This window comes from Ictalurus furcatus, chromosome 22, assembly GCF_023375685.1.
Source record: "Ictalurus furcatus strain D&B chromosome 22, Billie_1.0, whole genome shotgun sequence".
NCBI lineage: Eukaryota > Metazoa > Chordata > Actinopteri > Siluriformes > Ictaluridae > Ictalurus > Ictalurus furcatus.
The window spans coordinates 1,071,000-1,093,214 of NC_071276.1; the positions used below are offsets into that span (position 1 = coordinate 1,071,000).

At 40.6% G+C, this 22,215-nt stretch overlaps 1 protein-coding gene and 1 long non-coding RNA gene across 3 annotated transcripts in view; one reads left to right on the forward strand and one right to left on the reverse strand.

Annotated features, from left to right (window-relative positions):
* Nucleotides 1-22,215, reverse strand: part of LOC128599269 (E3 ubiquitin-protein ligase RNF213) — a 114,283-nt gene that overhangs the window by 616 nt on the left and 91,452 nt on the right. The window contains exons 51-69 of the mRNA XM_053610780.1: nucleotides 21,001-21,114; nucleotides 20,623-20,724; nucleotides 18,465-18,653; nucleotides 17,602-17,716; nucleotides 16,871-16,905; nucleotides 16,668-16,762; nucleotides 13,722-13,875; nucleotides 13,116-13,287; nucleotides 8,766-8,857; nucleotides 8,072-8,314; nucleotides 6,788-6,926; nucleotides 6,527-6,601; nucleotides 6,234-6,390; nucleotides 5,551-5,749; nucleotides 4,853-4,924; nucleotides 4,455-4,652; nucleotides 1,465-1,554; nucleotides 846-1,015; nucleotides 1-61 (exon numbers count right to left, since the gene is read on the reverse strand). The exon at nucleotides 1-61 is cut by the window's left edge and continues 616 nt beyond it. Of these exons, the coding sequence (XP_053466755.1) occupies nucleotides 1-61; nucleotides 846-1,015; nucleotides 1,465-1,554; nucleotides 4,455-4,652; nucleotides 4,853-4,924; nucleotides 5,551-5,749; nucleotides 6,234-6,390; nucleotides 6,527-6,601; nucleotides 6,788-6,926; nucleotides 8,072-8,314; nucleotides 8,766-8,857; nucleotides 13,116-13,287; nucleotides 13,722-13,875; nucleotides 16,668-16,762; nucleotides 16,871-16,905; nucleotides 17,602-17,716; nucleotides 18,465-18,653; nucleotides 20,623-20,724; nucleotides 21,001-21,114 (2,472 nt within the window). The remainder of the gene's footprint in view (nucleotides 62-845; nucleotides 1,016-1,464; nucleotides 1,555-4,454; nucleotides 4,653-4,852; nucleotides 4,925-5,550; nucleotides 5,750-6,233; nucleotides 6,391-6,526; nucleotides 6,602-6,787; nucleotides 6,927-8,071; nucleotides 8,315-8,765; nucleotides 8,858-13,115; nucleotides 13,288-13,721; nucleotides 13,876-16,667; nucleotides 16,763-16,870; nucleotides 16,906-17,601; nucleotides 17,717-18,464; nucleotides 18,654-20,622; nucleotides 20,725-21,000; nucleotides 21,115-22,215) is intronic.
* Nucleotides 9,733-11,910, forward strand: LOC128625502 (uncharacterized). Of its 2 annotated transcripts, XR_008388959.1 has the most exons (3): nucleotides 9,733-10,613; nucleotides 10,695-10,764; nucleotides 11,494-11,910. It is a non-coding gene; the product is annotated as an uncharacterized LOC128625502 (long non-coding RNA). The 2 variants fall into 2 exon arrangements; XR_008388958.1 differs by lacking the exon at nucleotides 9,733-10,613 and having other exon boundaries at nucleotides 10,624-10,764.

Sequence of the window (22,215 nt, forward strand, 5' to 3'; positions counted from 1 at the left end):
CTCGATGGCCTTCTCGTTGATCTCATCGCAGTCCAGGAAGGCATCAAATGTTTCCTGAATTCTGTGCGTGGTATAGAAACATTGGACAGTAAAACAATCAATAAAATCAAGCTTGCTGACTCAGATCTTTTCCTCATATGGTCAATGCTAATCCCAAAGCACTGGCTCAGCATCTCAACCGACTTCAATGATTTTATTTAGAATGTTTGTGTTTACGAGGGCTTCCTGAAACAGACCTATGTAGTACTTAATAAACTAGCAAATCAGCAATCTTTTTTCACGTGTTCACGTGTCTTGTACAGTAAGGGTCGGCTGGTATAAATGTCCAAGATAATATATAAGGCTTCATTTTTGGTGTCTACCAAAAATGTCTCCATTCTCGCCTAGACTGTAGATTAATGAGCCAATCAGTGACAGGCGTGTCATGTAATTACAAAGAGTGACACGCCCCTTAGGTCTGATCTCCATTTTCGCTGATATTTTGAAGGTACATTCACTCCAAATTGCATTTGGAGGAGAAACTAAAAGGTGATGGATAAAAAAGTCCAACTAAAGTACAAATTACACGACAGCACAGTAAGTTTAGTGTTTTTTGAATGAAAAGGTTAGAGCTTTTCTGATGTTTGGTGTTTGGAGGAAACATGGCATTCTTTATGTCTATTTTATCAGTCCACATTTTTCAAGTGTTTAAGTTAACGGGGATCATGTAGATGTAGTTGAAAGAAATGAATGAATAAATTGTTAAATTGATGTTTAGTGTGACATTTCCTGCACATTCAGCACTTTCTGTTCAGCAAAAGCTACTTGTGTTGTGTAATATAGTTAATAGATAAAAAAAAACCCACGTCCAGTCTGGACGAACGTCTTTGAGCTTGATGTTCAGGATCACGTAGTGAAGCTCGGTGATGAGAACATCCAAGTTAGGGACGCTTGCCAGAATTTTCTTCTTTTCATTCTTCTGATCTTCTGTGAACGTCTCATGAAAACTGCAATCCTCGATCATGATAAAGGGATTCTAAAACACAAAACGTTGTGCATGTTCTGCAAAGTTCTGAAAACTCAGAACGGTTACGGTTCCATAACCATTGCATTCCGTACTTTATAACTGTACTCATAATGCTTTATTATTTAGTAATAATGTTTTATAAGCATCTTACACACTCAGATAGTTCTATCATTAATGTCTTGATAGCCTGTAAACAAATATATATATATATATATATATATATATATATATATTTTACATTGGTATATATATATATATATATATATATATATATATATATATATATATATATATATATATATATATATATATATATGTACCAATGTAAAATATGGAACATTATTAGTGTTTATAAATCTGTGTTAGATTATGAGGAAAGATATTTTTTTTTACAAATGCAGCCCTCATAGAAAGCGACAGCTAAAGGACACCGCCAGAAAACTAGAGGTTAACTGTACCTGATTCATCTCGATGAGCAGTGATGACTGTCTCAGAGATAACGTTTCCCACAGAGACTGAATGTGCTTCACCTGGCTGGATCTCAGCACCTGAAAACAAAACTGAAACTGTTATTCAAATTCAGAATGATATATTTACACTATTATCCCTTATAACTGTTACTCTGTAGCACATAGACTTAGACCAGGCCTAGCTGATCTGTGATAATCCAGAGCCGGGGTCAGGCAGCAGTCCAACAGGCGAAACCGACCATCTGCTCAATAACGATGCTTATTGTCTATTGTTTAAAACACTATAGAAATAAAAATGTAAGTGAAACTGTAATACTTATTATGTCCCTCGGTAGAGAAAGTTCTAACATTATTCGTTCTAACGAATAATGCATGTGTTATATAAACAACATTAGGAAAGCAATTGTTACACCACGGCCAGCAGAGGGCACTGCGGCAAGGCTTCTGACTGGTCACGTGACTCTTGTTTTCGTTTGCTTCCTGCTTGGACATTGATTTAAGTCTGATCAAGTCTCTGATTTGCCCCAGGTGTCCATGTTTTGGTTTGATTATGTTGACTATTTAAACCCCTCCGTGAGTGCGCACTTCGCGCAGTATTATTTGGTTTACATTTGTCATGTCAAGGAAGTATGACGGTATGTGCTAACGTGTAGCATGCTAGCGGTCGTAGCTAGATGTCCAGAGTTTAAGTATAGTCAATAGAGACCGCGCTCCCTGTGTTTTGTTTGCCTGCTAATTAATAAAGACTTTGACCTGCACCTGCATCCACCTCCAGTCCCGTTTTGTAACAGAATGCTGCGCCCAAAATGCGGAAGCAGCAGGTCGCCATGAGCCGAAGAGGCCAGGATTTGGGCGCTGTACCGTTTGTCCCTGGAGATGAGCAAACAGCTCACAGAGGAAATTGCTCAGTGCAAAGCCGAGCTGCGCGCCACGTCGTCCCTCGCACCATATACCCCGTCCCCACCGCCGAAGAGCGACGCCGTGCAACGCAGCCTGCAAAGTGACCTGACCATCTGGGGCTTCCCTCTGCAGGGGAATTGTACAGCGCCACGCAGCCAGCTAAGTGACCTGAGAATCTGGGGCTTCCTCCTGCAGGGGAATTGGACCACGCTGCGCAGTCCAGAGGTGAAGGCTGGCCCAGAAATTTTTTTGGGGGAGGCAATGAGGACAGCAGAGCTCCAGCCTGAGGCCTACGGGGAGGTCTCAGCAGTGGAGCCCCCACCTGAGGTCAACATGGCGACCTCAGAGCGACAGCTTGAGTGACTGCTGCCCTGCCCGGCCGAGGAGGCCATCCTGCTGTCCAGCCCAGCCAAGGGGGTCGTCATGCTGCCTTGCACAGCCGAGGAAGCTGTCCCGCTGCCCTGCACAGCTGAGGAAGCTGTCCTGCTGTCCAGCCCAGCTGAGGAGGTCGTCACGATGCCCTGCACAGCCGAGGAAGCTGTCCAGCCCAGCTGAGGAGGCCGTCCTGCTGCCCTGCACAGCCGAGGAAGCTGTCCTGCTGTCCAGCCCGGCCGAGGAGGTCGTCATGCTGCCCTGCACAGCCAAGGAAGCCGTCCTGCTGCCCTGCCTGGCTGAGGAGGCCGCCCAGCCCTCCAGTGCTGCCGGGGGCGGCGCCCAGAATCCCAGAGCCGCCGGGTGCGGCACCGAGCATTCCAGTGCCGCCGCGAGCGGTGCCCAGCATCCCAGAGGCAGCGCCCAGCGTTCCAGTGTATTCCAGAGCCGGCGCCCTGCATTTCAGAGCCACCAGGGGGCGGCGCCCTGTATTCCAGAGCCGGCGCCCAGCATTCCAGAGCCACCGGGGGCGGCGCCCAGTGTTCCAGTGCCGCCGGGGGTGGTGCCCAGCAGCCCAGAGCCACCGGGGGCGGCGCCCAGAATTCCAGAGGCAGCGCCCAGCATTCCAGAGCCACCGGGGGCGGCGCCCAGTGTTCCAGTGCCGCCGGGGGTGGTGCCCAGCAGCCCAGAGCCACCGGGGGCGGCGCCCAGAATTCCAGAGGCAGCATCCAGCATTCCAGAGCCGCCGGGAGCGGCACCCTGCATTCCAGAGCCGGTGCCCAGCATTCCAGAGCCGCCGCCCAGTGTCCCAGTGCCGCCCGAGGCGGTGCTCCGACTTTCAACCCCGGTGGGGGTGGTGCTCCGCTCCTTTGCTGCCCGACGGAGGCTGCCTCACTTTCCGTGGCAGCAAGAGACAGTTCGCACAGGGGCCCGGGACCCCCATTGGAGGGTGGTTCTTGGTGCTCCAGGAGGAGCACCCTTTGGAGGGGGGTTCTGTTACGCCACGGCCAGCAGAGGGCACTGCGGCACGGCTTCTGACTGGTCATGTGACTCTTTTGTTTTCGTTTGCTTCCTGCTTGGACATTGATTTAAGTCTGATCAAGTCTTTGATTTGCCCCAGGTGTCCATGTTTTGGTTTGATTATGTTGACTATTTAAACCCCTCCGTGAGTGCGCACTTCGTGCAGTATTATTTGGTTTACATTTGTCATGTCAAGGAAGTATGACAGTATGTGCTAACGTGTAGCATGCTAGCGGTCATAGCTAGATGTCCAGAGTTTAAGTATAGTCAGTAGAGACCACGCTCCCTGTGTTTTGTTTGCCTGCTAATTAAAGACTTTGACCTGCACCTGCATCCGCCTCCAGTCCCGTTTCGTAACAGCAATCTAATTCAAACATCGTCAGGGTGTAAAGGCTGAATCACCGGCACATACACATACTGAACAATAATACAGTTAACGTAACTGGACTCATTTTGCATAAAAATCTGTTTTGATATCTTTCCCTTAACACAGGGGTGTGCAAACCTTTGAGTGATATTGTATGCTGATCTCCATTCATGAATTTCCTTTACAACGTTACAATAAATGTGTTTGTCTCTAAAAGTAAAGGAATATAACTAAAGAAAAGGCAAAATCACAGGAAATGAAAGTGTAGATTTTTTTCTGTTTTTTTTCCTTTTTTTTTTTTTTGAAAATGTGGATATACCTGTAAGTTCAGTGTCTGCGCTCTGTCGTCCAGTTTCAGGTCTTTCTTCAGGTAGACCATGAGCTTCTGCTCCGGTGCAGGAAACGACAGCTTCAGAAACCCAATAACGATCCGTAGAGTAGAAAGAGCTGCGGAGATCTCATTCAAAAACCGGAAATCATTCATGATGCAATTCCTGTCGTTGGTTTTCAAGGGCTCCTGTGGGGGAAGAAAACACAAATATAATTTTAAAAAATCATAGTTTCTATAAGTCAACATAAAAATCATTTTGATATAATTTTTGATAAATTCCAGCTAACCCCCTCCACACTGAAATGACCTTAGTGAACTGAATGTCATAGCGCCCTCTGCTGATTACAATATAAACATGAAACGTTAATGCAGTGCAGTGTTCATACCAGCTTGTCCTGCACTGTGCTGAAAAAGGCACGCAGCGTGGTTCCTGTGTCATATTCAAACAATGGAAGCGTCTGGAGGAGAAAAATGAGATTTGATGAGATAAAAAACAGACTTTATTTAGACAGTCCGGTGTAGACACTGACACTTTGTATAATGAAGCAGCTTATTAACTGATTCTCAACAATATGCCTAATCATGTTCATCATAAGAATAAAATACCTAATAAGCACATCCCCAGTGTTTTATTCAACTAATCCCACAGTAATTTGCCAGCTATTACACCGTTAACTTATAAAAGAACAACAAAGTTAAACACCTCCATACATATCGCTTACGCATGATTTTTAATGTTTACGCGGAGCATCCGCTGTACACGTGTCCCTGTGAATGAGCGGTTACTATAGAAACGATAAGCTATTAGAATGAGTGCATTAACATAAACCTGAGATTTATAGCTGCACTACTGTCAGAGCCGCTGTTATAGAGAATTAATCAACGCTTTCTGACCAATCACAGTGTACGTGCAGAAGACGATGCTTTTCTGTGCTGTTTTTTTTTCAGTGTGGGGTTGTGGTTACAGTGCATAACGATGGTGCATATTGGGGCAAATGTAGCATTTTTATGGTGGGGTAATTAAATTTTTCATAGCATTGTATCTAATTTTCTGAAGTCTGAAAGTAGCCTTAAAATAGCTTACAGTGACTTTAATCATGGGTTTCTCTGCGAAGAATCGATCTATTATCTGCCTCTCCACAGTTTTAAAATTATAGTTGGTGCTCTGTTTCCCGTCCTCGTACACCACGTGGTCGATGTTTGAAATGGCAATGGTGAGGAAGTCTTGCTCAGGAACACAGGTGATGACATGGGAAGGCTTGAGCTCATTAGCAGTGATTACCCTTAAACATAGAAAAAAAAGAGATCATAATAAGAAAATATAATCACGATGTACAATAGGCCGTGTTCGTAATTATAACGATAGCAATTCATGTTAATAGGGGAATGGTAATGAAATATTTATAATGATGACAATTATAATACCCAATATCAAACTTCAGTGCCTATCTGCAACATCTTATTTTTAAAAAAGGACAACAAAGAAACTGCTGGAATATTATTTACAACAGACAGAAACAGCAATTAAGCTTAATTAACTGCCTTTTGATCTGATTCGGATCACAGCACAATTATAATTAAATATAAGGTGTCTAATTTCACTTTAGACTTTTAATGTAGAAAAGCATAAACAGTTATATACAAAAAGTTATTATTCTTCTGTCAATTCTTATTCAGTAGTACAGCTTCTGTTCAGAACGTCTGAAAGTGAAACTCTATTTCTTTTATAAACACCCAGTCTTATTTATCCTGCAGAGGTTAGTGTACCTGTCTGCTGTATGGTCGGTCAGTTGTATGAAGTTGTTCTGCGTCTGTACGAGGTACTTTGTTATAATCCGAGTGACAGAGCGCTCCATTGGCAGGAGATCCAGAATCATCAAGTCGTTCTCGTCTTTCTCCTTCAGCTCAGCTGGTAACTGTGAGTCTAAACAACAATTTGTCATGATGATTCTCAACACGTTCTGTGGCTCTGTTCACACACGAGTATACAACACATCTTGACTTATTTCTTAGTTTTACTCTTACATAGGTGGAAGGATGAAAATATTTAAAAACCTTACAATTAATTGACTTTAGATGTTTCCATAACAACTTCACAGTTTCAGCACTTTCACTGAAGGTCTGCAGATCATGATCTAAAAGAGAATTTTTAATTTTGAAAAAATAAAATAAAAGCCCATAACACAACAATATAATTAACAGCATAATACAACAATAGAAATAATAGATATCACTAATTATTAATAACAAAACTAAACAAATCACTCTTGGCAATAATCTTCTATAGCTATTTGCATATTTGGCTGTTCTATACATCTTACCTGCCACATTCTCCTTCCTGAAGGTGTTAATGGGCACATCACTGTAACCTCGCAGATCCAGATTCTCAAAATAACACATCATTTTCTGCTGAAGGCTCAGCACTTGAGGGAGATATCTGATGTGTCCAATGTCAGCATGCTGTAAAAATAAATATATATTTTTTAAATAAAAAAATGAATCCTGTGGTGTTTAGTCTTCTCTGCAAAAGGCCGGTGTTACTGCAGATTTTTAATCCAACCAATCAGCAGCCACAGCTGCATGTCATGTAAAGTCGATTAACGACCAACTGATTTTCTGGCTCCTGATTGAATGCAAACCTACAGCCACACTAGCAAATACAACTGGTCACTGCCGACTGACTGATTGATTTATTCGTTCTTGCATTCATTTATTCAATAATGGGGATCTAGTCTGAATAAAATATAAAAATACGAAAATCTAAACTGAAATATTAAAAACACTACTTTGAAAAATAATATATTGTGGGGACAGGCCGGCGGCCGGCGCACAAGGAGCAAAGATCACTCCTCCCATGACTCCACCCTCGACGCTGCCTGACGGAAAAAAGGGATCCCCGCCACTCGGGAAAACCCCAGCATGACCCCGGCAGCCCCGCAGATGACTGAGCACTTCATCTCACGGTCACACTTTGGCTCACACGCACACGCGCGCACACACTCTCAGACTTTGTAAATAAAAGTTCCCCACGTGTTCACCTGAAGCAGCCTCCTGTGTGTCTGTGCTCTGCCCACCGCGGACTAAATTCCCCACAATATATAGCAGTAAAATAATATAAGCTAATACATGGTGATCTGGTTTATGGGGCTGGTACACTGTGTTTTATTATTGATCAATCTGATTTTCACCTCTTTACAAAAAAGACCTTACTCTGTTTTAAAAAAAAAATCTTCAGTGGATCGAGCACTTTTTTTGTAATATTATATAAAGAGGTTTTTCACATTCCTTCCACTTTTACACATTTTTTTTTTTTTAAAAACAAACTTTTATAAATTGGCTATTTAATCTGTATTTGTCTGTTTTATCAGTGTTTATCCCATTTGGTTTTATTTATTTATTTATTATTATTTCTTTACATACTCTTAATATTCCATTCAATGTTGTTATTTTCTATTCTATATACAGCACTTTGGTCAGCTTTTGCTGTTTTAAATGTGCTTTATAAATTAAATTTGCTCACCATCATAGTAACTGTTATCTACTTTCTCTACACATGTGTAAATGATGTGAATAAATTATAATCACTGTAGTCATAAAACTCATACACTTTTCAGGAGTTCTGCGAGAAGACGAACGTTGTTCCTTTCATCTTTCTGCTCAATTAAGTGACTAAAGTGTTGGATGGTCATCCTCTGCTTGAAACTCCACATCAGTGGAAGGTTGAACACTCCGGAGATGGGCAGGTCCTTCAGCGCTGGCTCGTTACTGTAGATCATTTGTGCCAAAGTATCCATGCCACCCGATCTCAGAATATTACTCTGCACGTCCGATAACTGTGCCTCAAAACTCTTAAAAAACACAATGTCAGAACATTAAAATTGTAATAATATTGCTTACAATAAAGAGTTTGTAAATCAATCCATTTTCTGTATCGCTTATCCTACATGGTTGTGTGGAGCCTGGAGCTTATCAGAGGGGACTCGGGGCACAAAGCGGGATACACCCTGCACGGAGTGCCAATTTATCACAGGGCATGCACACACCACACACGCGCACACACACACTACAGACAATTTAGAGATGCCAATCAGCCTACATCGCATGTCTTTGGACTGGGGAGAAAACCGGAGTACCCGGAGAAAACCCCTGAAGCACAGGGAGAACATGCCAACTCCGTGCACACAGGGTGGATTTGAACATGTAAAGTACTCTGAGAAACATCTGGTGAAGATAAAATAAGTTCAGTCTTGGACTAGAATGTAACTTCTCACAAATCTAATTTCAAAAGTGAAATTTTACCTGAAAGAAGTCCTGAAGTCTTTGGTGAATGACTTTCTCCCATTCTTCCCTTTTGTCCTCACTGTCTGTTATTTGAATATGGCTGTTTGGCTCTGAAAGAGAATTTTTTTTGAAAATTTTGTTTTTTTTTGCCCTTTCAATTACACAGATGAAAAACGCAATATTTGGACTGGATTAGTTTCACATGCAGATATACTGTATATCTGTGATGTCTAACATTTTAGTCCTGTAAAAATCTTTCATTTTTTTACAGACTAGGCGTTCCTGCATCTGGAAAGATTAGTGTTATCATATTTATCATAAGTAGTATTTGAGTATGTAGCTCAAGTATATTTGAGTATGTAGCTCGAGTATGTAGCCAAAATTACAGCTTTTTAAATTCTTCATACAATAAATAGAATTCAATTAATAGAATAAGAGAGAGAGAGAAATAGAGAGAGAGAAATAGAGAGTAAGAGAGAAATAGAGAGAGAGAGTGAGAGAGAGTGTTTGAGAGAGAAATAGAGAAATACATACAGAGAGAAATAGAGAAAAATAGAGAGAAAGAGAGAGAAAAAGTGAGAGAGAGTGAATGAGAGAGAGAGAAATCGAGAAATAGAGAGAAAGAGAGAGAGCGAGCGAGAGAGAGAAATATATATATAGAGAGAATAAATTTGTCTCTGAAACACAAGTGTTGACGTTGAGGTTCAGTGTGAATGTGAAATGGGCATGGGCGTAACCACGTATTATTTGCCCCCCCCCAATGTTGAGGCAATACCAATCTGTCCCCCCAATATACAGTACAAAATATTTTTTTTATATGTCCCCCTTTAATGAACCCTGCCAATGGATCTGTCTTTTCTTCATCTATTCTATTTATTTATGTCTATTCCTTTTTAATATATTTCCGTTTGTTAAGGAAAATAGGTGTGTGACCCCCCTCCAATTGTACACTTGGTTGTGCCCATACTCAACGCAAGTTTGTTGATATAGTTGAGCCGCTCAGTCTGTAAGAAATGGAGACAGCAGTCAAGTGTAGAAAAGTGCAGCAGAACATACAACTTTTATTCAGACAGTCAGTAACTAGATACCTAAATAGTAGGTGACCTTAGCTTAGTATAGAAGGCATCATACCATGGCTTGGTTTGTTCTTAATAACGTCAATTAACGGTTGATATTTGCACACCCACGAAGTAGGCTAGGCTAACGTCAGTTCCAGTTTTTGACCATTAACGTTACATTCACTTGCAGATCCTCCCTCCAAGTTTGTTGGGCTCCCCCCATGTCCATACCATGGTTACGCCCTTGCCAAGATGAACACTTTACAGTTGGTTATGTGACTGTAAGTCACTCTCTTCAAATGCTATTGATGTTAGAAACGTGTATAACAATGTCGTATGTAACTTTAGAGACGGTCCCTTAATTTCTGCATATTCGCGAATATCGAACATCCAGCTTCACACCAACTTTATTCCAGTGACTCAGCATAATGCTGAGATGTGTTAGCTTGGCAACGAGAGATATGGAACTAACGTCTGAGTTCTGGCCATATTGTAGTTCTCCATTCAGAACTAGTTATGGCAGTTTGTCTTTAGAATCAATAAAAGAAATCTCCAGTACAATTTACATAGCTAACTGTAGCCCAGGCTTATAAATGAGAAACACTATTTAGCTGTCTAACCAAGTCACTTTGATTTTCTTGTTATCTTTGATGGATTTGTAAGTGAGCAAATGGGTGAACTCTATGAGGCAGTGAGCTGACCAATCAGCCGCCAGCTAGGCTCTGTTACCGTTACACCTCTAGGTTAGTGTCTCTGCATGTTCTTTTGGCGCTTGCACCTGAGCATAGGAGGCTGCGTTACCCACTGGGTAAGACGAAAAAACGACATGGAGTGAATTAAACAAGTCCTGTACTCATTATTGTTTATACTGACATATCTTGTAATATAGAGAGTAAGAGAGAGCTGTGCCTGAATCCACTGTTGTCACGGAGGTAAAGGCAGTGAATTCTGCTAAAATGGTGAGTTGTTTACCTGGCGCTAGGCCTCTGAGTTCGCTAGCATTTATGCTAATGGCCGCTAATGGGTAAGCAATGCAAAGGTACTAATGGTGGAAAGCTAATGTGAGCCTGCTGTATTCAAATGCTAATATGGTAATTAGCCACAATAGGCTAGCGGACTACTGTTTAATGCCTTTGAAAACAACTAATGATTTTGTTTGTGGGTTATAAAAAGAAATGTTACTTTTCCCTACTGTTGCAAATGGTTAGTTTGTTAAATAATGATGTTAAAAGTTGTGGATTTAATTGTGTTTATTGGAGGTTAAAGAGGTACAATTTTTGGTGCAATCTTTCCACTGTTACCGGTGCAGAGGGGGATAAATAAGCACGCTAACACCTTAATGCCTCTAATTTAAAGTAATACAAGTTGATCGATGTTTACATGCAATCCATGCAGTTTTATTCTTCATACTGCTAATGTTACTAAGGTTTCATACAACTTGAGTTAGGAATATGTGTTTTATGAAGGATGTAGTTTGTGATGTAACTGTACTTTGGATACTGGAGGGAAATTCATGTAGTTTTGATACCCGAGAAGAAACATAAGAGCTGTTGTACAACGAGAGAGAGATTTTGACATTGCATTATAGGTGAACTGAAGTATTATCTCATTTTATTTTATAGTAGCCTGTAGCAGTCCATTTATTCACTGAATGGTAATTGAGAGAAATGATCTGGCCTTATTTATAGGTCAGGTTTTGGTAAAGAGTTGGAAACATCGTGCGGAGATTCTTTCCACGGAATGATACAGATCCTCACGTTCCAGGTGTTCTCCCAGAGATTCATAGATTCCCAGTCCGGGGGGCTGGGTGGCGAGCCAACCGTGTTTGTGACTCTGACTTTAGACGGATTGCCAGGATCATCATCATCTTCTTCATGGTGGTAGGACAAACACTAACACGAACTAAAAAGGGCCCAACGTTGGTGACTGAACTCTTGTCAACAAAAGCAAGTGAAACTGAGGACGAACTAAGCTCAAGGGAATTTAAAAGGGGATTTATTTACGTGCACACTTTATTATTTTAGTTTGTTATTTTTTTCATAACTGTTTTTTGTATATGTATGTACCAGCCCATGTGTGTTTAATACATCTTATGCAAATTGTCATTCTGGTGTGGTATTCTTTTTATTGACCTTCAATTCTCAGGCTCTTAACAATTTAGCATCTTCTGATTCTGGTCCAATTTCATATTACTGATAACCTCTAAGACTACTTTAGACTACTACACCTATGTACATTCTTACTACCTCGTAATAAGGGTTACATAACGTTTCAGGTTACCACTATATATTGTTGTACACTCTGTACACTTATTACATAGCAAGCTAAACAGCATGATGACATTAACATCATAAATGACACCAGTTACACAAACAGAATATTCAGCTTATCAAACTATAATGATCATCTAAGTCAGTCATTGTTCTTCTGGGGAAATAATGGCACCTAGTCACGATGCAGGCAGCACAGCATTGCTTGGAATCATCCGTGGGGAAATTGTATTTACAACATATATAGTGTTGAATTTAGTTCCATAGGTAGCCATCCTTTCTGAGTGTGTTTAAAAGTCGTGATTGTGTGTTTAAATGTTAATGTGTGGGGTTTTCCTGAACACACCTTATCTCACCTCTACTCGGTGTGGTAGGTTTCATGGTAGGTTATGGAGCAGAGAATACATCCGCCCACAGGACGTCCACAGCACCCTACAATTTCCCCATGCTGTGGGAGCTTCTATCACTCAGACATCACCTGAATTCATACGGTAACTAAAATCCTAAAACTATCTTCTAAATATCCCCCCAATGTCCATACAATGGTTACACCCTTGGAAATTGGATACGGTTCTGAGTTCTGGGAGACAGAGATAGTGAGATGGTTCTTACCCATGACTGTCTGATCTGAATCAGCATGCAGCAGGTGACAACTGTGTCTGAGTGGCTAGACAGCAGAACACCAGAGTGGAATTACCCAATGCAGATATGGTCTATTGTTGTTTTATAGGGACAGTCCCTTATTTTTCCACAATAAACGTGGCAACCCGAGCTACTATACACTTTAAGTGTGGCAACCCGAGTTACTATACACTTTACGTGACAGCCTGAAGAAATTTCTTCTTCGGTCTGCATCTCCTTAAAAGCTAGTGTTTAGGTTTAACGGCACTGGTCTAATTAACTCATTACTAATTCTACTATTACTATTATAGCGTTCCTGTTGTGTAGGGGAGATTTCCGCTAACTGTCACTGATACATCAATTATGTTCATTAACAAATGAATGGAAAGTAGGGAAACAGTTAAATTAGGAAATATTACCAGAGGAACTTTCCAAGATGAACTTCAGAAACAAGTGGACAGTCATCTCAGCATCCTGCTCACTCTTTCCTAAAGCTTTGGCGAGCAATTCAATGTCCTTCCGAAGGTGGCCAAAGAGGTGCTTCCTGACATCATGTGCTCCTTGTGGCATCTCAGTGAGCTTCTGAAGCTCCTGAGCAACACACAAACATATTACACAAACAATAATATTACACAGTACAACACTGCCTGTTAACAACAAAATTTAATAATTATGTTCAGGTCTGGTCAAAATGAGACCGCTAAAAACATTTTACAAAATTTCACTTAAGAAAATAATATAAATAATATATATACGCACACACACATACATTCATGGTCACTATTGGTTAATAATTTTTACAATGTGGTAAAATAAATATTTATATTTATAATATAAAATAATTCGAACACATGATTAACAGTGAAGATTCTGTTACAACATCAAAGGAATGAACAGTAGTACTTCACAAGGTCTATAATAATGATCATTGTGAGAAGTATATTACATGATTGAGGTGCTCCTCTCATTCTCTTTAAGAACCGAGCGTTGAGAATTAAAAAAGATCTATATTTAAAGTAACATACCTCAGTATGTTCAGTTGTACCCCAGATCATGGAGGAGTGTATTAAAGCTCGCACCATGTAAAGGTGAGCACCATAAAGACTCCTCTCTCCATCCTGCTCCTTGCGACTGTTAGGATCACCGAGGTTGTGACCTCTTCCGCTGCCCGCTGCAGTACTTATTTCAACAAAAAAGCACTTTTAATCAAACCAAGTGAGCATCAAATGCGTATTAAACTTATTCACCAGAAGCATTCTCTCATATAATGCAGCTTGTTTTACTTCATAGACGTCATGCAGAGAGTTTTAGAAAAAAAGCCTTCAACGTGAAGAGCAAATATATTTTGTGTCTTTGTAATTAGGTTTTATGTTGATATTTTAGCAGTAGTGTCACACACCCGTAGACTTCTGAACTTCTGATGAACAAAATCCACAAATCACTTACAAGCATGAAAGGGGTTAAATATACAGATATCAGACTATTAAAGAGATCAAAAGGCATGAATGAGAAAACATGCAGGTGGTGATAAATATAGACAGAGAGCCATGTTAATCTCACCACTTTAACTTTACATCAATATTAATGCCAGAAAATTCCTTGAAATCAGAGTGGAGTTAGACAGGCGCTTAAGTTGATTTTCTGGGCTTCCTCTCACAAAAGGGTGATTACGTTCATTAAGTTGTGCTAACCAATAATGTATATATACATATATACGGTGCATCTGGAAAGTATTCACAGTGCTTCACTTTTTCCACATTTTGTTATGTTACAGCCTTATTCCAAAATGGATTCATTTCATTATTTTCCTCAAAATTCTACAAACAATACCCCATAATGACAACAGGAAAGAAGTTTGTGTGAAATCTCTGTGTGCACATGTGCATAAGTATTCACAACCTTTGCCATGACACTCAAAATTGAGCTCAGGTGCATCCTGTTTCCACTGATCATCCTTGAGATGTTTCTACAACTTGACTGGAGTCCACCTGTGGTAAATTCAGTTGATTGGACATGATGGAAAGGCACACTCCTGTCTATATAAGGTCCCACAGTTAACAATGTATGTCAGTGTACAAACCAAGCCATGAAGTCCAAGGAATTGTCTGTAGACCTCCGAGATAGGATTGTATGGAGGCACAGATCTGGGGAAGGGTACAGAAACATTTCTGCAGCATTGAAGGTCCCAATGAGCACAGTGACCTCCATCATCCGTAAATGGAAGAAGTTTGGAACCATCAGGACTCTTCCTAGAGCTGGCTGCCCGGCCAAACTGAGCGATCGGGGAGAAGGGCCTTAGTCAGGAAGGTGACCAAAAACCCGATGGTCACTCTGACAGAGTTCCAGCGTGTCTCTGTGGAGAGAGGAGAACCTTCCAGAAGAACAACCATCTCTGCAGCACTCCCCCAATCAGGCCTGTATGGTAGAGTGGACAGACAGAAGCCAGAGCCCGCCTGGAGTTTGCCAAAAGGCACCTGAAGGACTCTCAGACCAAAGATTGAAGAAAGGTTGAACTCTTTGGCCTGAATGGCAAGCGTCATGTCTGGAGGAAACCAGGCACCAGTCATCACCTGGCCAATACCATCCCTACAGTGAAGCATGGTGGTGGAAGCGTCATGCTGTGGGGATGTTTTTCAGAGGCAGGAACTGGGAGACTAGTCAGGATCGAGGGAAAGATGAATGCAGCAATGTACAGAGACATCCTTGATGAAAACCTGCTCCAGAGCACTCTGGACCTCAGACTGGGGTGAAGGTTCATCTTCTAACAGGACAACTACCCTAAGCACACAGCCAAGATAACAAAGGAGTGGCTACAGGACAACTCTGTGAATGTCCTTGAGTGGCCCAGCCAGAGCCCAGACTTGAACCCGATTGAACATCTCTGGAGAGATCTGAAAAACCAACGCTCCCCATCCAACCTGATGGAGCTTGAGAGGTCCTGCAAAGAAGAATGGGAGAAACTGCCCAAAAATAGGTGTGCCAAGCTTGTAGCATCATTCTCAAAAAGACTCGAGGCTGTAATTGGTGCCAAAGGTGCTTCAACAAAGTAAATGGCGCACTTATATCCAAAGCTTTACACTGTGTCTCATTCTCCCATACACTCACACACCAATGGTAGCAGAAGTATTGGGCAAAGGCTGGGAATACTTATGTACATGTGCTTTTTTGTTTTTTATTTTTAATAAATTTGCAAAGATTTCAAACAAACATTTTTCACGTTGTCATTATGGGGTATTTTTTGCAGAATTTTGAGGAAAATAAATAATGAATTTAATCTATTTTGGAATAATGCTGTAACAAAATGTGGGAAAAGTGAAGCGCTGTGAATACTTTCCGGACGCACTGTATATGAAAAACCTACATTAGATGAAAATGAGGTGTACTTAAGTGTATTAAAGTGTACTTAAGTGTATTATTAAGTGTAACAAAGCTTTTTTAAAAAAAAAAAAAAAAAAAAAGTTTACATGCCCCTGTGATTTATTTTAAAAATGCATTTTACTTAATAGTGTTTTCTTAATAATACATTTGTAAAGTATTTTATTGACATCAGTAACTAATCAAATGACAAATTTAAAATATAATGAGTTACATTACTGTGTTATCAGAAAAAGTCATTAGATTACAGTAACATGTTACTTTGTACTTTGTAACTCGTCATAACTCTGGGTGGGTGTACACTAATTAGTATTTAACATGAGCTTGAATGTGATTGGTTGATTCTGAACACTATCACATTCCCAGTTATAAAAGGGTGTGCACACTTATACAAGCTGCGTATTGGAAGTTTTTGTTTTTCTGGGTGTGTTGTCACTTGATATTTATATGATGCAATTTCACAATAAAGGTGAAAAAGGCTCTGACATGATTTAACTTAGTTTCATTTTTTTACATCACAAAAACCTGCCATTTTAACAGGGGTGTGTAGACTTTTTATATCCACTGTATATTCATGCATTTAGGCAAACACTTACTCAAACTCTCTGAAACCTTCTACTGGAACGTGTCTCTCACCACCAACTTCACGGCTACAGTTAGGACACTGTGATTTTATATATGGTCTCCCACACTAATTTAAACACAAACACAATATGTTATGGTGTTATTACAGTGACCTGAATATGAGCAAATACAAAAACATTATTTGAAAGACGAAGCTGATGAAGCTGATACTCACATTGCCAATTAAAACAGGTTCCCCGCACCCACACACTGGAAAGAAAGAGTTAGAGAAAGATCATTCACACAATGAGCAATGAGTTGGGGTTAAACCGAGCAGCAGGCCTCATACTGGACAGCTCTACAATCCGGAAATGGAGGCAAGAAACATCCTTGAAGTCCAAAACCCACTTTAAATGGTTTTGCCTTAATGCCAAGAATGTAAATACAACTCTCACTGTGCTGATAGAGAGACTGGTTGGGTTAAGGTAGCAACCCAGATATTCTGCACTCAACAGTAATTCCCACGTCATTTGTTGAGGCACAAGATCTTAGGCCTTCACCAAATCCACAAAACACATGTAGACTAAATTACCATACTCCTATGAACCCTAATAAAGTAAGTGTGGACAGAGGCCACCCATGATCAAGAGGTGTGGTACAAGAGCGCTTACTGTGTGTAACTATATCTAGTCCATACCTTTCCATTACACACACTAACATGGCTCTTTGCCCTTAGCATTTTATATACGCCCTTTCCACTGCCAGGTCCCAATGCAAAGCTCTAGTCCAGCTAAGACTGTCCAAGACATGTCTGCCTTACCTTCACCATGACAAGGTCTCGATCCATAAAGGGGCATTGTACACTTACTATAAAAATAGTGTAGTGTGCACATTGATAAAGGGGAGAGAAGTCATTCTATTGTCAATAATGCTTATTAAGAGGATAAAAACATGCAGAAACCTTACCCCATATCTTCACATTGTCTACTGGAACTCCTGATTTCTTTGATTCCTCAACCCAGTTTTTAATCCAGTCTTTTATTTCATTTGTTGAGTTAGGCATAGTTGGGATGAACAAATCCTGTACATCAGAAAAGTGTGTGCTTGAGAGAAAATTGAATGCATATCCTCACCACAGAAGTGTTTAGAGAAGTGTTTACAGCTAGCTGTATTCTTTTACATTTATTCATTTAGCAGACACTTTTATCCAAAGTGACTCACAAATGTGGAAATACAAGCAAAGCGATATATCAAGTGGAGAACAGTACATGTAGTGCTATTATACAAGATTTATGGTATCGTTCACTGCTGCTCCAGTTCCACCATAACCACACTGTGCACTCACTGTTTACACCCTCGACCCTCATCATTAGCTGCACTGGATATTGTAAGAACATGTATTTCAAATTCTCGGTCTGTCTGATGGTGTTGAAACATCTTTGTGAGTTCCATAAATCCATCAGTTTTTATCTGTATGTAATGAGCTACAAGCATAACAGTTCCGCATTTTATTTACAACAGTTCCTGCATTTCCTGTTTGTTCACTACATTCACAATTGCTGTATTTTCAGTCAGTCTCTGCTAGAGCTCCTGAAGATAAACTTAAATAACATTCAGTGGATATGTAAGAATACTTGCAAAGCCCCTTCCAGTAAGCTGGAGAAAGACAAACTGTTTGCTTCATCATAAATACACAACTATGAAGGTAAGTCTGTCATCATGTTCAACATCCTGAAACCTGGCCTTCCCACTGGCAGGTAATTATTCACAAAACTTTAAAACAATTGTAAACCAAACCACTGATGAAATTAGCTGTGTAAAATACTGACCTGGCATTTTCCTGGGCTGAAGCACAGTGAGTTCAGCAGTTTCATCACTGGTGCTGTAGAAACTTGTGCTACTAGCGCAGTGTGGAAAACAATCTGAGACAGACTGCAATCCTCAAGCTTTGATTCACAGATTTTCACAAGCTGCCCCCAGCTGGTGTCTGTGTTTGACTTCACCCTCATCTTGGAGATCTAAAATTAATTAGAGTTGTGTATGTGATATACACTGTATAAGCTCTCATGAGCTATTGGATCAGGTCCCTCTAATATTCAGATCACTTTTGTTCTGCCCCATTTGCTGCTCTGAAAAAGCAGTTGAACTATACAGCAAGGACATGCAACAATATCTTCACTTGTAGAAGATATGTATAGTGGTGCTTGAAAGTTTGTGAACCCTTTAGAATTTTCTATATTTCTGAATAAATGTGACCTAAAACATCATCAGAAGTCCTAAAAGTGGATAAAGAGAACCCAAGTTTGGGGTAACTGTTGATCAGTCCTGCACATCGGCTTGGAGGAGTTTTATCCCTTTCCTCAGTACAGAACAGCTTCAACTCTGGGATGTTGGTGCGTTTCCCCTGCTTGCTTCAGGTCCTTCCACAACATTTCTACTGGATTAAGGTCTGGACTTTGATTTGGCCATTCCAAAACATTAATTTTATTCTTCTTTAACCGTTTTTTGGTAGAACAACTCGTGTGTTTAGGGTCGTTGTCTTGCTTCATAACACGCTTTCTCTTCAGACACAGATCATGGACAGATGTCCAGACATTTTCCTTTATAATTCGCTGGTATCATTCAGAATTCATTGTTCCATCAATGATGGCAAGTCGTCCTGGTCCAGATGCAGTAAAACAGGTCCAAACCATGATACTACCACCACCATGTTTCACAGATGGGATAAGGTTCTTATGCTGGAATGCAGTGTTTTCCTTTCTCAAAACATAACGCTTCTTATTTAAACCAAAAAATTAGGTTTTGGTCTCATCCATCCACAAAATATTTTCCATTAGCCTTCTGGCTTGTCCATGTGATCTTTAGCAAATGCAGAAAGGCAGCAATGTTCTTTTTGAAGAGCAGTGGCTTTCCCCTCACAATCCTGCCATGTACACCGTTGTTGTTCAGTGTTCTCCTGATGGTGGACTCATGAACATTAACATTAGCCAATGTGAGAGAGATCTTTAGATGATCAGAAGTTTCCCTGGTTTCCATTGTGACTTCATGTACTATTACACGTCTTGCTCTTGGAGTGAACTTTGTTGGTGGACCACTCCTGGGAACTCCTGGGAGGGTAATAATGGTCTTGAATTTCCTTTATTTGCACATCTCTCTGACTATGGATTGGTGGAGTCCAAACTCTTTGGCAGGTGTGGACTGGCCATTGAGAAGTTCTTGAATTTTCCAGATGGGCTGTACTTGTAAGGGCCAGACTTTTTTCCTAACCCTGGCATTATATAGCCTATATACAGATGTTCAATAGGTCATTTAAGGTGTCACCTGATTCTAATTTCCACTTCAAATTAACTGCTAATCCTAGATGTTCACATACTTTTGCCACTCAAAGATTTGTAATACTGGATCACTTTCCTCAATAAATAAATGACCAAGTATAATATGTTTGTCTTATTTGTTGTGTTCTCTTTATCTACTTTTAGGACCTGTGTGAAAATCTGATGATGTTCTAGATCATATTCATGCAGAAATATAAAAAAATCTAAAGAGTTCACACTGAACTTTCAAGCACCACTGTAAAGTAAAATTGTATATCTAAACTGGAGTTTCTGAGCATGTTAATAATAAGAGCACGTTAAAAATTACTTAATAATAAATAAACTTCAGACTTCTACACAATACCATACAATTTCAGTTCATAATCAATGATTTGATATTTGACGATAGTACTGAATGTGCTACAATATGATTCAATTTAGTATCTTCTGACTGATATGTTATTAACCTTGTTCGAAATTCTGGGTAAGCCTAAAGGTAATGCATTATGTTTTATCTAGGCCATCTAACATAAAAAATATGCATGTAACTGCTCACATCTGAATAATTTAATAACAATATTAACATCTGGGTATTACATTTAATATGCCATAATTATGAGTTAACAATCATGCCCCAATGTGGCTAAAATAAAAAATAATGATAAAATCTCACCAGCGAGCCTGCATTGTTGGTTGAGGATGTGTTGTGTGTGGCCTGCCTGACAGCAGATAATGCCATACACACCCGGAAACATGGAATGTTTTCATCAAACTCCTGTGAAATTAAACACATCATTAAGTAAAGTGGCTGGTGTCAGCATTACCCATGGTAGTTCCTGATATTTATTATGGCTCCCTGTTGTCACCCTGTTTTTATATCTATATTTTGAACATTTTTATTAGGACACACACACTAAATGTTTGTGTTTACTCTATAGAGTTATATAACCATCACATGCTCAAATTTTTCCACACAAACGAGATTAATTACTACTAGTAATTCTGATTAATAATAATAATAATAATAATAATATAAATTTATGTGCAGTACCTGTGCAATCTCATGTGAAGGTTCTTCTAGAGCTTTGAACGAGTCAAGAGTAATCTTCTCATACATTTGCCCATACATCTGGAACTGATCCACTGATTGTGCGGACATGTCCTGCTGAGGTCACAAATTGTGTTAATTTGAGAATACTGCAAGATTTATATAAAAATAAGAATTAAAAAAATTACACAGATCAAGACTATAACACAAAAATGTATGTTGTGTGATGTCAGACCAAAGGTACACGTCCAGAAGAAGAAAAACGCTCAGCACTCCAAGTGTTTTGGACGGTATCAGTGCATGGCTGCGTGGCAGTGGCATAGTATAAAAGGGCCCGTCTGGAGGGGTCTCCTCTTAACAAACGGCTAACTCTGTGTTTCTTTTGTGAACCTTTCCAGAAGACTCCACCGATTAGGACGACAATGCTCCCTGGATGCCCAACGTCACTGCTCCCCTGCGTATGTGATTTTGCCACTTTGGGAACCCCGCTGCGATGCTGCACAGCTCTCTCCTCATGACCATTCTCAGCTGGGAAGAGGGATCACCAGACCACTGTCCACACACCCTTCACATCCTTCACGCCTCTTCTTCATGCTGCCCATTTATTTTGAGTTTGTAGTTTTTGCAAACAAAACTGCACTAATTCTCCTCAAATCGTCTGTGTCTGTGCTCTGCCTGCCGCTGCTGTGAGTCTCGCTACACTTGTGGAGAATGCAGGCATTAAGCACAGACACTAACCCCACTGGAAACAAGGAGATGGAGCTGAGAACCTAGTGGGAGAGCAAACGGCAAGACACACTTCAGTGCGAAGTGTCGAGGAAGAGTTCAGTGCCAGGGTAGATCTCGCCAGAGCTGCCACTGCTCCCCTCCCTAGCCCCTGCCAAGTTAATCAACACACCCAACCGAGACTCGCCCAGACAGATGCCGGAAAAAGTCTGCTGGAGTTTAATTCATGGATTGGGGCAGTGGTTAAGGCACTGGCCTACTGATCAGAAGGTCGGGGGTTCAAGCCCCAGCACTGCCAAGCTACCACTGTTGGGTAGCTTGGCACCACCCTTGAGCAATGCGAAGAAAACAATTTGTATGTGAAGAAAACAATTTCACTGTGCTCTATTGTATATGTGACCAATAAAGACTCATTATCATTATAAAGGAACAACTGAAAAGGAAGAGGTCCCTCCTCGTGCACGGACTGTACGAAGCCTCAAGTCCTTCACC